Genomic DNA, 16,035 nt, shown 5'->3' on the forward strand with positions numbered 1-16,035 from the left:
GGACTTATAATTGTGTAATTTAATAAAAATAATAATTATTAAAGAAAATTAACGGTGTTAATTTATTCTGTATTTACACTATAAGAAGGAATAAGTTTTAGGAGGTTAAAAATGTTATCAGAAGCCGAAAGTTGTAAGTTTTCATTAGTTTTTATCTTTTAACTGTGGTAATAGTTAGTCATTGTCCAATAATATTTATTTTAAAATCTTAAAAAATATTTTATAGGTACTTTTGGCAAAGTTCTTACTAGGATTTTAAAAAAAGTTCCGGGGGAGGTTATTTAAAGATAAAAATAATTGTTTTTTTTTATTTAAAAGTAGCAAAATGTTTTCCGAAAAGTAATTAGTAATAATATCATAATATAGTCTAGTCTAAGTTAAGACTTCATTATAATTTTTTTTATATTTATTTACTTTTTATTATTATTTTTTACATAAATTATGTATGAATAATAATTAGGTAATAGGTCCCTGGATTTTTTTCTGTTTAGTGGATACTGGATGGCCTACAGGTTTTATTGTGAAGGTCTAGTGAGGATAAATTAGATGTACGAGGATTTGAATAATGAAGTAGTTTTTGTAATGGAATCGTTTATAGAGTTTAGATGCTTGCTTGATAGGGGACGGTGGCGACGGTCATTGTGAAGGGTAGATTGCTAACATACCAGATTTACCATTTATTAGTGTTCTGAAGGATATTGATATTTGATTAGAAGGATTGAAACAAAAAATTAAAAGCTCAATTTTAAACAGGAAAATTCATTATAACCACTGTCGCAGTAAATAGGAATGCAAGAGTTTTTTATAGGTATTAAGTAATGTACCTAAGTACCTATATGGCTATATTTCGAAATGTATATGATCAGTTCACTTCTACTGTTCATGTAATGGTAGTAATTTATTGCTAATAAATAATTATCGAATACGGAATATTGGAATAATATGTTCATGGAACGATGGAATCGAAAAAATAAAACATTGGATTGGCTATAGTGCTAATACCCACCATAAAACAATACCTGCGTGGCTAATTAATGAACTTAGGACGTTAGCTCATCAAATATCAATGAACAATGTAAGCAAATGATCATTGAACAATCTAAATAGTAAATTGTATTATCAATGGTATGGATGTAAGGCTATGTGCATGTGGCATGTCATATCCATTTATATAATACCTAATATTATTATCAATTGTTGCAATTAGTCAGTCTCTTATCAAAACCCTACATATTTCACACACCGTCTTCGTCAAAAGCGGTGATAACAACTATTAACAGTTAACAAGCAGTAAGCACAGTTGTAAAGTTCATCTGACACCAACACCTACCTGTATAATAATAGGTTTTAGTATTTATTGCTATACGTTTGAACGTAATCCACCATAATAGTAATTTAGTCTTTAAAGCTTACAACAGATTTATTTTTGAGTAATTGAATTAGCTACTTATTGATTCCGATTGTATCGCATTATCCACATGAATTCTTCATCAGCTACTGTAAGTAAACAACTATCATTATTCATTTAGCTTCAGTACATTATTAGAATTTTCAATCAATATCTCGTTATAATGATCCACGTACTACCAAGATCTTCAATGCTTTCAATTTCACCGCAGAATTACAGTAACATGTCGAGTGGCACCAATGGAACATATGACAAGAATGGCTTGTCATCATCCACAACTGGGGATGGTGATTATGCAAGTGATCCGGCTTCAGGAGGACTGTCATCATTTTTTGTGTCTGATTATAAAAAGTAAGGTTCTACCATCTATGGATATTGAAAAGTACAATTTATTTTAAATTTGTAACTGACACTTGCAATTGATTGTTCATTTATCCAAAGTTTTAATTATTTCAAATCAAATTGCTACTAAAATATTTTAATAAAACAACTATTAAAATACGAAGAATGAATACAATATACTACATAGTTATTTCATATTTGCTATCAATTATATTATTTTTTTTTTTTATGATCAACTAATAACAACACTATACTCAATATGGGATACTATACTTTTTTTTATTTGTGTTTAGTTATTATTAGAGCTTGGATGTTGTAGGTATTCATAATTATCTATCTACATGTAATTTATGTTGTATTATTGCAATTAAAAATATGTACCCCGAATCACTTAACTGATCTAGATCACGTATCAGTGTGGAATATAATTAATATAGTATTCACTATTGGCATTTTTCTAATTCAAACAAACTATAATGTGTCAAAATGAAAAATACACTTGTGACAAGACACAAAATAGCTGAATACTTTAAGAATTTCTACCACTTAAAGTCTATGACATGTGATTTCTTAAGTATTTATTATTGATAAATTTTAAGTGAAGGGCTACAACATTCAAATTCTAGTATAATATTAGTTTAATTATATGTTAAAGAAACCAAATACATATTAAATATGTTATGTATACATTTAAGTAATAATATTGTTGCCAGGCATGATGATTTGAAACAAATGTTAGATTCTGCAAAGGATGGACCAAAGTTGGAAGCTATGAAAAGAATTATTGGTGTAATATATATTATTAAAATATAAAAACTATTGATGAAATTATTCTTTGCAATATTTTTAATTTTAGATGATTGCCAAAGGAAGAGATGCGTCCGAACTGTTTCCAGCTGTTGTTAAAAATGTAGTCTCTAAAAATATTGAAGTAAAAAAACTAGTGTATGTATACTTAGTTCGTTATGCTGAACAACAACAAGATTTAGCCCTTTTATCCATATCTACATTCCAAAGAGCATTAAAGGTAATATATTATAAATGACAATAATATAAACTAAATTTTAAAACAATAAGTGATATATGTGTATATTTGTAATTATAGGACCCAAATCAGCTAATACGAGCATCTGCTTTGAGAGTATTGTCGAGTATAAGAGTTGTGATGATTGTTCCCATTGTCATGTTAGCCATTAAAGATTCAGCTGCTGATATGTCACCATATGTTCGTAAGACTGCAGCACATGCTATTCCCAAATTATACAGGTAATTATTGATATTCTTTAATTTTAGCAATTTGTATTGTTATTTCACTTTTATTATTAACTCACTGTTCCTACATAGTGCTGCCTATGACAAATTAAAGGCCCATAGATTTGCCCCTTAAACTGCATTAAATGTTAACTGGGCAGATTTTTAACACAGTTATTTGGGTTGTTTTGGCCAAACTTGGGTTTAAAATTATATAAAATTATAATCATTTTATTTTATGTAAGCCATGAATGACAAATTTATACAAACAAGAAAATATTGGTTTTTCATGAGCCCCTTTTTAAAATGCAAAATTTAAAAAAATTGGCTTCTATGTGCACATCCTTGGGTAGATATACAATATATATGTACCAAATGTCAGAACCTTACGTTAATAGACTTGACTGTAGGTTACTTTCACACACAGACGTTACTTTTTATTAACTTGAACAAAAAATGTTATTATTTTTTTTTTAGTTTGGACCCTGATCAGAAAGAAGAGCTTATTACAGTAATAGAAAAATTATTAGCCGATAAATCAACACTTGTGGTTGGATCAACAGTTATGGCATTTGAAGAGGTGCTTTATTAAGTTTTTTTATAATATAAAATTATTTCACTTTTTAGTTGGAAATTATTTATTTTATTGAAAACTAAATTTATTTATGTTAAATATGATTGTATTTATAATAAATAAAATATGAAACATAAATATAACTATAAATAATTTTCTAGGTTTGTCCAGAGAGAATTGATCTTATACACAAAATATATAGAAAACTTTGCAACCTGTTGGTCGATATTGATGAATGGGGACAAGTGATTATTGTAAACATGTTAACTAGATATGGGCGCACTCAATTCGTCAATCCTAATAAAAATGCAAGAATGATCAAAACATTTTTAATGGACTAAATAAATTATCAATATATTATATATTTTCAGGATTCTAACGATTGTACAAAAATCCAAAATTCTAATTTGGATAGCTCTGACTTATCTAGTTGCGAGGAGGCTGGTATAGATGATAAATCAACTGTATTGGATCAAGACCATCGCCTCTTGCTCAGGAATGCTAAGCCTTTATTTCAAAGCAGAAACGCCGCTGTAAATTATTATTAAATGTTTAATATTTAGTTGTATGTAAAAGCATTTCTCAAACCTTAGATCGCAAGAACTGAAGGATTGTTTTTAACTGTAAAAATACTATGAACTTTATAATCATAAATCCCTAAAATTATCTGGAAAATGTCATACCATTCCTATAATCTAGTTATTTTGAACAACGGGTATTGTTGGTATATAACGATGACCAAATATTCTTGAACTTCCCCTAACTTGTTTTTCCTACAATATTTTTGACACAATGAAAATAAATATTCATCAGTGACCTTTTTAAAAAAAAAACATTATTGTACTGTAAAACCATGTGGGTGCTGGGTTGTGATAGTTTTATTAGAGGAAATTTAGGTTGCAGAGCTTAAAATATTGAGAAGCATTTGTGTGTATAATAATATAATAGAAATCATATTAATTAGGATTTTGATGTTGCATATGTGGGGGGAGTACATAGGACAAGATAGTCCTGAAAGTCTATTCTTGCCGAGTAGGTCAGGTGGTCCCTAGCCATTTCATTTTGTAATAAAATAAAACTTCAAATGACATTACTCATAGGAGCCACCACAGAAAGGTGAATCACTTCGCTCACCCAAATAATTATAGTTAAATAATACTTATTCAAACCATAGTAAATATAAAAAAAATAATAAAAAACACCCAATTATAATACACAACATATTGCGTAGTATACCTTTAACAAATATACAAGTTGTCCAATAATTGATTTTATATCAAATAACTTAGATTTAATATTAAATAGACATCATAAAATTATAACCTAACCGAAAATAGTTTTATTTTTGTAAATTTTACATATGTGTTTTCTTCAACACATAAATAATTAAAATATTCATGTGTAATAGTTGTTAAATATTCAATTTATTTTTTCACTTTTTGCTTGATGGTAGTAATATTTACAAAAACATTATTTGACTATCTTTACTTTTGTGTACTATTAGGTGGTGATGAGTGTCGCACAGTTATATCATCATTTAGCTCCAAAATCTGAGGTAAATGTAATTGCTAAAGCATTAATCCGCTTATTAAGAAGTCATAGAGAAGTTCAATCAGTTGTACTGAATTCCATCGCATCTATTTCAATAGCTAGAAAGGTATTTTTTTTAGAAAATAACAATTTATTTTAGGTATTGGAAATTTATTTTACTAAATTTGCCATTTACAACTTTATATTTTCAGAGTATGTTTGAACCATATTTAAAAAGTTTTTTTGTCAGATCAAATGATCCTACACACATAAAATTATTAAAACTTGACATATTGACAAATTTGGCAAATGAAACAAGTATATCAACAATACTTAGAGAAGTTCAAACATATATTTCCAGCACAGATAAGCAGTTTGTTGCTGCTGCTATCCAAGCTATTGGAAGGTAAATTGTATATAATTAAAATTTATTATTTATTTAATGCACAAAATGTAATTTAGTACCAAACTTATAATATATTTCGTTAACAACCTATATTGTTTATGCACATACTGACATTAGCTATGTTGCATTTTAAATTTTAGCTGTTTTGCTTACATGATTTTTTATAGTTATTTAATGAGGTCCAAATACATTTTATAAAATATTTGTAATTATACCTTTAATATAATGTAGCCTATAAAATAATTAAAATCGTTATTTTTTGTTTTAAATATCATATAAACTATTATTTAGGTTATAAAAATTTGAACTCCAATCGCTCATAAAAAATGTTTGTAGCTATGCTAAACATTTTTTTAAAATTTTACTATATTTATTTTATGGAATCATGTACTTACAGCATTTTCAAGCCTTAGGTGTTTAAAATTATTCAAATATTTCGTTTTTCGTATGCAATGATTTATCATTGAATTTAAGTATAACACATTTATTAAAATGATATACTCAATAACTAGTCTACAGCAGAGCCTTACCCACTTGTCTACTTTCTTTTTTACTATTCCCATTTACCTTTAAAAGTACTAGGAATCTTTATTCTTGACCTATAAGTACCAGCTATATCAAATTTAATACTATTAGCAACCCTTGGAGTTTAAGATTGAAACAATTGTCTTCTGCCTACTAGGAAATAAGTACTGTATATAGCGTGGGGTCTAGCCTCCCATCTAAAGAAAATAAACCAATATTGTAAAATCAATAGTTCATTCATATTTCATTGTTCCGCTCAAAATCTAAAAAATGTTTTTAAAATTAAAACTATTTATTTAGACTTTCGACTGTTTAGTACTACATAACATGTCCAGTGTAATGACATATAACCTAACCTGACAACTCATACCTATTGATAAAAATATTTTATGGTTCACAAATAAATCTTTTGGGATAATCATTAAAAATCAATGACGAAATTAAATGTAATTGTGTATGTTTATAATTTATATCATAACATAACTTGATGAAAAGGAAGTAATAAGTTTATTAATAAAAATATGGAGACAATGTCATTGTTTCCAGTTGATTTAATAAGGGTAAAAACAATAATAATAAAAACAGGTCAAGGAAAAATAATGATTGGCATGAAAAAAATCAAACAAAAGTACAAATATAATAAAAATTTAGTGGAATTGTAGAAGACAATGTATTAGACCTTTTGGTTTTTTTACGTTTTTTCACTTTAAAACACCCAGGACTGGCCCAAGCAAAAATAGTGCGCTAAAAATTAAATTTTTCCGTCCCTAAAATAATAATATCATCGTTGTTTTGAAAATAAAAATAAATGAAAAAATTTAATATTTTACCACGTTTAGTTTTGTAATACTATTTTATAGTTGGGTTAAATGAAAAATTAAAGTTGTATAATGGTTCTTTATTATTAATATAAAATTATATGTATTTTGTAAGAACCAGTTTGTGTTTGTATGTTGTATCGTAATATTTATAATAGATACTTAAGTAGTTGAGTTTAAGTACTTTACTACTTTATAATTATTAATTACCGCCTTTTTAGACGATTGAATTTACTAAAATTCTGAATACTGTAGTGACCATTTTTAAAGCTCCCTATAATATAGACTATAGAATATAGATATTATGTTAATCCTATTATTTTGTGGAATTTACTGTTTTGTTTTCCGCATATTGAACCCACTTGTTAACTTCCTCCTGCAGTTTACGTATATACTTTTAACGAACGCGGCTGCGGTGAACGATTGGGTTTTTTAAATATATATTACATAATATATGTATGCTTTTTTTACTATTATTGTGATAGCCATTAACGACAAGAAATCATTCTCTTACAATCTTTATACGCTCGATTAGTCATTCTTCCGATTCCATTCGTGATCTCGATTTCCGATTCGAGAACATCGTACTCATCAACATGCATTAAATTTCTCTATTCCAATATATTGTTCAGCATTATCTAATAATTTGCTTTCAATTGTACGGCCTTCCTCAAGCCTGTATGGTTCAATCCTGTACAATTCTCCTCAGGATTTATTTCCTTGTCGATCGATCAACAATCCATATCGGTTCAAATGACCAAATGTGAGGTAGTCAGTTATCTATAAAAAAGAATATGATTTTAGTATGATAGATAAATTCATCAACAGTTAATGTTTATTTTTAAAAACATATATCTAAATATGTGTATTGATAACATTGCTACAATACTCATAACTCAGTTCAAAATTGAAATAATGAAAAATCACCCCCAACAGAACACATATAAAGTTGTTATACTTTTAAGTTTGATAATAGATAAATTCACTTATGCAATAATAATTAAAACTAAAGAAATTAAATGGAGCTGCTGAACATAAATATGTATTATGTTTCGCGCTTGTAAGACTGAGACAATAAATGCGTCTTCCTAATGGATTCTGGTGTAGTGCTTATTTTTCTGAAAATGTTTCTGGTTATCAATTTTGTTTACTTCTTTATTAGCTACGATCTTTTAAACTTAAGTAAATTCAGTAATAGTTTTAATTGAAATAATTTTAATCTTATAAAGCTTAGTAATTTTTGTTTTAAAAAAACTTCAATCGAAAATCTAATGAATAATGCAGCACAAAAAAGCATTTCGTTCATTTTAAATATCGATACCTCTATAAGTAAATATATTTATTCCAATGTTATTGTAATTGAAAATTAATACATTTAGCAAATATGGTTAGTAAAGTGATGTATCAAAATTGGTAGATCAGATACCCTAAACATTTTCTGAAAAATATCAAATACCATAAAAAATGGTTGTTATTGTTTAAAAAAATTAAGTCAACTTTGTTGTTAGAACAACTGCATCCTTAAAAAAATTATATCTATAAAAGACGAATTTCTTATTACTTTTTTTATCTTCTGTTTTATTTTATCGAAAGGAATAAATAAACAACGAAAAACACTCTTGTACAATGACAAGATACACACAATGTGTACATATTATATTACTCTGATTTACGACTACAGAGTTTTGTAGCCATAATATGGTCATTTTTATTTTCAGATGTGCTTCAAACATCAAAGAAGTCACAGAGACATGTCTTAGTGGATTGGTCTCCATGTTATCGAGTCGTGACGGTAATAATTCCCAATAATATTAATAATATATGTGAAATCGTCACGGGTGTACATCGCATGTTAGTTTTTTATATTAATTTTTCATTATTATTATAATTTTTTCTTTTTAGAAGCGGTAGTAGCTGAAAGTGTTGTTGTTATTAAAAAACTGTTGCAAAACCAACCCGAAGCACACTGTGATATAATAAGACACATGGCTCGATTGATGGATTCCATAGCTGTGCCCCAAGCGAGGGCGTCAATTTTGTGGTTGCTCGGAGAGTACTCGCAATTAGTTTCCACAATAGCTCCCGACGTGCTAAGAAAAGTTGCAAAAACATACGTCACTGAGGTAAATTTTGTACTTTTAAGAACTACTCTACTTAAAAGAATTCAATAATGGGATGTGTGTATATAGTATGGTGTGGTGTACCTAAACAATATATATATGCCGCAATATGGATTTATTTTAAATGTTAATTCATTGTTTGTTGTATGTGTGTACATAGGAAGATATAGTGAAATTACAGATTATGAACTTAGCGGTCAAATTGTTCTTGACGAATCCTGCGCAGACAACTTTATTATGCCAGTATGTGTTAAAACAGGCCAAATACGATCAAAACTACGATATTCGAGATCGTTCAAGATTTTTAAACAACATACTGTTTCCTCCCGAACAATTCAAGGACAACGTATTGAGCAAACATGCAAATAATATATTTTTAGCCGAAAAGCCCGCTCCATTACTTCAGTCCAATTTCGTTGGTAATTTATCTTTTTTAACAAACTTTTATTAAATTAACAACATGTTCCAGGTTGTTGTAAAGGTGAATTATATTATTTAATTTATATTTATAGAGCATTAACGCAAAAATTACTATTTTAATACTACAACATTGTGGGAGGGTTAAGTTGTAGATTTTACCTACAACCGGTGTTTGTCTGGTCCACCGATAACACTAATTAATTTTTAGGTATCATAATATATATAGTGTATATAAATCCAAACATTTAGTATTTTTGGTCCTTGTGTCGCTTACGTGACTAATATCATAATATGCGAATCATCATCGTAGATCGAGAAGAATATCAAATGGGGTCGCTATCGCATTACATCAATAGCCGAGCAATCGGTTACCAAGATTTACCTCAATTCCCCGATTTGCCGACGGACTCAAGCGTTCGTTGCGTGGCGGTACCGGAAGAACAAGAAAAGCCGATTAAACAGAAGTCCGAACGGACGACCAATAATAAGAAGAAAACGTTTTATTCCGATTCCGAAAATAATTCCGACGATAGTTCGGAAGAATCGGAGGATTCTGACGACGATACCACCGACTCATCGTCGGATTCTACGTATGAAAAAATTGAACCGGAGGTAAAATTATTAAGGGGTTAAATGTAAAATAAAGATGTTATAGAAAACGATGTCGGTAATATGGTTTGAAATGTATTCAATAGGTAAACAAAAATTCTGGACATTTCGTGGATTCTGACGTGAATAGTTCAGACAGCGAATCCGTGGAGAGCGATAGCAGCGACGAACAGCATGTTGCTGTACAAAAAAATGTCTCCAAACCATCAACCAAGAGCAATGTAGACCTGTTATTGGAACTAGATGACTGTGAGTTTTTAAAATTAGTGTATTCAGTATTGCTACATAAACCTATTATATAGTAGGTAAGCGGCTCATTTAAGGGAGTTGGCCCTTCAATTTAAAAATATTTACCTTATATCTAAATGGCCTTAAAGGTGTTTGTCATAATATAATAATAATTTATTTTTCTCCCTATTCAAAAAAACTTAGTCGCCCCGGTTGGACAAACTACGTTGGTACCATCGTTTGGAAATATTCTCTCACCGTCAAGCAGCAATCAACCATCGTCATTTCCCGTTTCAAAATTAACCCTACAAAATTTCAGAAAGGTACGTTGAACTGTATGCCCCGACGCTATTAGTACAGCGCTTCACGAATGTGATAAGATAACGTATACGTTAGTAAAAAATCTTACCATCGTGTGTTGTGTTTATGTGTAGACAGTAGCTCCAAGTTTTGTGCCATCAGTGAAGACTGAAATATTGAATAAAATTAACGGACACAATGAACTGAGTATATTGGCGCGATTCACTAGAAGTCCTCACGTGGTGTCGAAAATGGTCAGCGTAGAATTGACCCTCACTAATCACGATACTAAAGAAGCGCTCACCAACATTCACTGGACTCAAAAGGTAATCAAAGTTACACAATGATGGTTTTCAATTTTATACATGCACACATTTATACAGATATACATTAAATATTTATATAAAGGGTGTAATAGAAATAAATGATAAATCTTATTACATAGCCATCATTTTAGTCCTAATCGATATTTTTAAATTTTTATAAATTATCATTAATCTATATTTTTTAATAAAATTTAAAAAAAATTGAATAGGACAAAAGTCATCTGATAGTTATAACTATAATACTATATCAAACAGCCATATTTAACAGTTCTTATTTCTTAATGTTTTACATTCTGTACCTATGTAAAAATGTATAATATTATGAATATATATATGTCACGGGTAATGTTAACATTTGGATAATGTCGACATTATCCGGCTAATGTCAACATTAGCCAACTGTTATCATTACCCGCCATGAATATTATTAACTGCTGGCTAATGTTAACATTAACCGGTTAATATGACATTAGCCAAGGACTTATGGATAATGTCTTAACAACTATAAAATTGCATCATGCATGATATGAAATCATTTTAAATTATTAGCAATATTAAATATATTTTAGATACAATTAACCATATGCAAAAAAAAGGATACAATAATTACTAATTACCATAAAATACATAATACGAGTATAATTTAAATGAGTTTATACTGATAATACAATATTAAATTTTATTTTATATTTCAAAATTTTTTATTTAAACGACGAGATTTATGGTTGCCTTTCAATTCATTAATTATATTTAAATATTTTTCATCTGATAAATAAGATGAATTATCTTCTCTTTTTTCAGACAATAATTTCTCAAATAAATTATAAAATTCCATTTTTGTTTCCATTTTATTTAAAATTAAATTTAAAACACTTAACACTGTACTGGAAACTGTCACACGTGAAAACTGAAACAGACTAACAACAGATCGAAGCGCGACGTCACATAGGTATAAAGATGAAATAAGATAAATATTAAGTTCATATATATTGTTTATTTTATCGGTAAGATATATAACTGACTAACTCAGTTATAAGTTAAGATAAGATATTATTAGCTGGGGTCAGCAACCCGCGGCCTGTGTTGCGATTTTAAGCCTGCGATTACAATTTATCTAAATTTAAAAATCATATTAATTTATTAGTATTTTCATATTTTTAATTTTTTTTATTATTATTATTATGTGTTATTATTAAAGCTGTGTTAATATATACCACGTTAAATAATACCAAGCAGTGATGAAACTTAAATAAATTAAATTTGATATAACTTTTAAAATTTAGATTGTAATAATATAATGAAGTGTGATATATAGGCCCGTGAATTTTATTTTTTATTTTTTGGTCCTTGGCACCAAAAAAGTTGCTCACCACCATAGAATGCTAAAAAACCTCTATATAGCCTATTTAGTACATAACTTTTAACATTATCCAAAATTGACTGGCTAAGGTTAACATTATCCGGATAATGTTGATGTTTCAAGTTTATAAACGAAAAATTACACATTAGCCAACACGGATGGCTGATGTCGACATTAGCCGGATAATGTCGACATTATCCGAATGTTAACATTACCCGTAACATATATATATATATAGAGAGAGAGAGAGAAAGAGAATCTCCATTCTCCGCGATCATCAAACGTCGTCTACGCCCATTCGGAAGGCAAAATCAGTGTTATATGATCTTTCCTTTATTACCGTATATAATATAGATCACATAATCTAAGTTAGGACGTAGATAGGTACTATTAAATATTATATAATGTATGGTAATCAAATATAATCATTGATCCTGATTTTTCCTCATTTGAAATGAGCGTATTCACATTTTTCACGAAGGTTGTTTCTCTATATTATAGTACGGAATCCAAAGCTCGATTATATATTTGTTGGGGGGGGGGGGGGGGTTAAAACTTTTACATAACGTTTATATAGTCTTACAACATCGTTGTACATTATATACATTTAATGATGGCATTATTGCTCAATGCTCGTCGTACGCTATATACCCCATCACCACTATTTTCTGTAAAAAAATGTTTATACCTTTATATCTATTGATACAAAGGACTTACCTACGTTCTATGCTTACATAATATATAGAGTTCTGACATGAGTATTCATAATTCGGCCCCTATCATGCAATTGTTACCGGGTTCGGTCACCCTGGGTGCACTTGGAGTAGACTACAAGGATTCTATTCAACCTCTCGTTTTGGAAGTATCCTGGTTTACCGCCGGTATGGATCGTAAAAGCGACGTCGTACTGCGCGTTCCCGCCGGTGAACTCGTTCAGCCGCTGTCCATGAGCGAGGATGACTTTGTTGGCGAACAAGGTAAACCAAATAATATAAACAAATTAGACGGATACAAATTAATTTTCCTTTTCCATTTTTAAAATCATTTTAATTATTGAACTGAAAAAGCAACCGTCGACTTTTAATATTATTTTGTGTGTTTAGTTTTTACACTAAATGATAATAATTTTTTGTTTTTAGTAAAACTTAAAGGGATGAACGAGCACATGGCACAAGTTACTTTGAAAAATGTTAATCTAGAAATACAGAAAGCCGTATTTGAAATATTCAATGTGGCGCGTGTTATTACGGAAGAAGAAAATATATTCAGGTACCTTCACGTTTGTTAATTGTGCATGTTGATTCATGAAAATTCGATGCTTAAAATAATAATCTTTACCCATAAGAAACGCTTTAATATAATATGCTTTTTCCACGTTTTGGTACTTTAAAAAATAATGTTTCATTCCAGTGGAAATTTTAATTATTATAACTGATGTTTATATTTCAGGTTCAGTGGTCAGACATTGTCATCTAATTGTCTTGTGTTACTTACTATTACGAAACAAGAGTCTTTGGCAACGGTATGTGTTAATTGTGAGAAAATGGTCATTGGTTCGGTGCTTTTAAACGAAATAAAAGGGTTGTTGTCCCAGTGAATATCAAACTAATAAATTTCCATTGTTTATTAATACATAAATGATTATTCCATTATACAATATATTATTTTGTAATTTCAAATAATTGTATGCATAAGATTGATCTTTAATCATAGTATTTGTTGTTTTTTTATATTTTCCAAAATTGTTATATTATAAATCAATTTAATGTCTTAAGTACCTTCTTGTTATTTTAAAAATATGTATGTAATCGATATGAATTTGGAAGTAAGTTCATGAAATATATAATATATATTAAATATATATTGAACAATTATTATATACAAATTTACACAAATCGATAATCTTATAAAATATGAATTAAAATTTTTATATTTAGTTTTACTATACGTGAATTCATATATTATATTTTTTATCTTAATTATTTAATATTTTAAATTTTAATGTATACGTAAAAATAAAATATTTATACATACAAAATGTGTATAGTAAAAAAACACTTATACGATTGGAATTATTTTAATTACTTTTTTTTTTCCGACATCCTAAACATTGTTCTTAATAATAAGTTTATATAACTAATCATATATATATATATATATATTAATATAATATAATACAAATAATAATAATATACATATAATAAAAATAACTTTATACATTGTAACAGCATGTTGACATACCACACCAAATAGCATATCACTATATTAGTATGAGATTGTGGATTTTGCTGTCGAGTTTTAAAAATAAAAATATTATGTAGGTATATACAATAATATAATAATATTAATTATTTTGGTATCAAATATTGTTTTAAAAAAGCCAACACCGAGTATAAGCTGAGAAGTTCGATATGTTTATAAAAAATAACGGTATAAGTCGAATATATAATTTGTAACTATTCTCCTCCGCATAGATTAAACAAAAATTATAATTGTAGTAAATCTTATAAATATAATATAATAATTAATATCTAATAGTTTTACGCATCAATATTATCAGGCTAAAACCTGATCAATTTGAATTATCATGCATATTTATTTCGCTCCGAAGTTTTGAAAATGTGGTGGGGCAATTTCGAAACATATATTTACTCGTAATTACAGTGACGTGGATTTAATATACTCATGCTCATAATAAAGTTATGATGTAAATAAAATGTGGCCGTAGCCTAGGGTTGCCATACGTCCCGGTACACCGGGACATGTCACCAGTTCATGACTTCTGTCCCGGTCGTCCCACTAGACCCTACAAAAGTCCCGGTTATGTGTAAATAATATTAGTACCAATAATTATAATAAATTATGTTTTTATAAAAATTATATTTGTATTCTAAAACCATGAATTTCACGTCGAATTTCATACGTACGCTATGGGAAAACCAGAGCTATTGAAACAGGTGAAAAAGTCAGAAAAATATAATATTTCAGAATAAATAAATAATATTTCGTTAATCAAATGTATCTTCTAATTTTAATGTCTTTCATAATTCAATACTATTATTGTTTTATTCTATATTATATATATATATTCATTACACTGCGTTCTAAATTTTAATATTAAAAAAAAAAAAAGGTTCAAATTATTTTTGTAAATGTCCCGGTCAGTACTTGAACTTTTATGGCAACCCTACCGTAGCCACATTTTTTAAAAAAGAGATCGGGCCATGGCCCGACGTTAGCGTGGACTTCGGCGCCACTGTATTTGAGAGTTTATACTTTTAAGTGTTGATTATTAATTAACTTGACAAGGCAATATTTCGATGATCAAACCCATTTATTTATGAATTTTTCAGGAATCACATTTGAAACATATTTTTATATGTACCTATATGTAATATTCAAATTTATTCAAAACAATTTCATTTCAAAATATACATTATTTTTTAAAGTTCAACTTGTGAAATAGTTTAATTAAAATACAACTGCTCCTACCATACAATAACGTGTACTCCGATTTATGAGAAGGTTTATCGAAGTAAATCGAAATAAAATGTATACATTGAACGGATGATAAAAACGCCCGATTTACAAATGCTACAGCTGTACATGCGTTTTACCGAATCAAACAATCTAGAATTCTAGACAATATAATATAAGTATAATATATTATTATAGTTACCTACACAACAATAAGAATGTGTACGCACCAAGTCCTGTATACCATACCTATATTGTCTTACGGTCCGGATCGTTAAATAGGATTTTTTTTTATTCGTAATATCGAGACTACTGAAATATCTACGCTGCTGAGGAGAACC

General features: G+C 28.6%; 1 protein-coding gene across 1 annotated transcript; it reads left to right on the forward strand.

Annotated features, from left to right (window-relative positions):
* The first annotated feature begins 1,259 nt into the window (after window positions 1–1,259).
* On the forward strand, window positions 1,260–14,106 carry LOC111035469 (AP-3 complex subunit beta-1). Its single transcript, XM_022317110.1, has 20 exons — window positions 1,260–1,499; window positions 1,620–1,759; window positions 2,464–2,539; window positions 2,607–2,777; window positions 2,856–3,016; window positions 3,479–3,581; window positions 3,737–3,883; window positions 3,947–4,108; window positions 5,080–5,232; window positions 5,318–5,511; window positions 8,573–8,646; window positions 8,757–8,977; window positions 9,135–9,393; window positions 9,705–10,006; window positions 10,090–10,252; window positions 10,436–10,554; window positions 10,666–10,857; window positions 12,963–13,194; window positions 13,357–13,486; window positions 13,667–14,106. Exons 1-20 carry the CDS (start codon window positions 1,479–1,481, stop codon window positions 13,812–13,814), a joined length of 3,168 nt encoding a protein of 1,055 aa, XP_022172802.1. The 5' UTR covers window positions 1,260–1,478; the 3' UTR covers window positions 13,815–14,106.
* Window positions 14,107–16,035: the final 1,929 nt, after the last annotated feature.

The sequence above is a fragment of the Myzus persicae genome, unplaced genomic scaffold (assembly GCF_001856785.1).
Source record: "Myzus persicae strain clone G006 unplaced genomic scaffold, MPER_G0061.0, whole genome shotgun sequence".
Classification (NCBI taxonomy): domain Eukaryota; kingdom Metazoa; phylum Arthropoda; class Insecta; order Hemiptera; family Aphididae; genus Myzus; species Myzus persicae.

What these genes read in the sequence shown, in the direction of transcription:
- LOC111035469 (XM_022317110.1), top strand. Translation starts at nt 1,479, where the DNA reads ATGAATTCTTCATCAGCTACT. An exon ending in TGAATTCTTCATCAGCTACT is followed by an intron (nt 1,500 to 1,619) that starts GTAAGTAAACAA and finishes ATTTCACCGCAG; the next exon opens with AATTACAGTAACATGTCGAG. An exon ending in TCGTCAATCCTAATAAAAAT is followed by an intron (nt 3,884 to 3,946) that starts GCAAGAATGATC and finishes ATATATTTTCAG; the next exon opens with GATTCTAACGATTGTACAAA.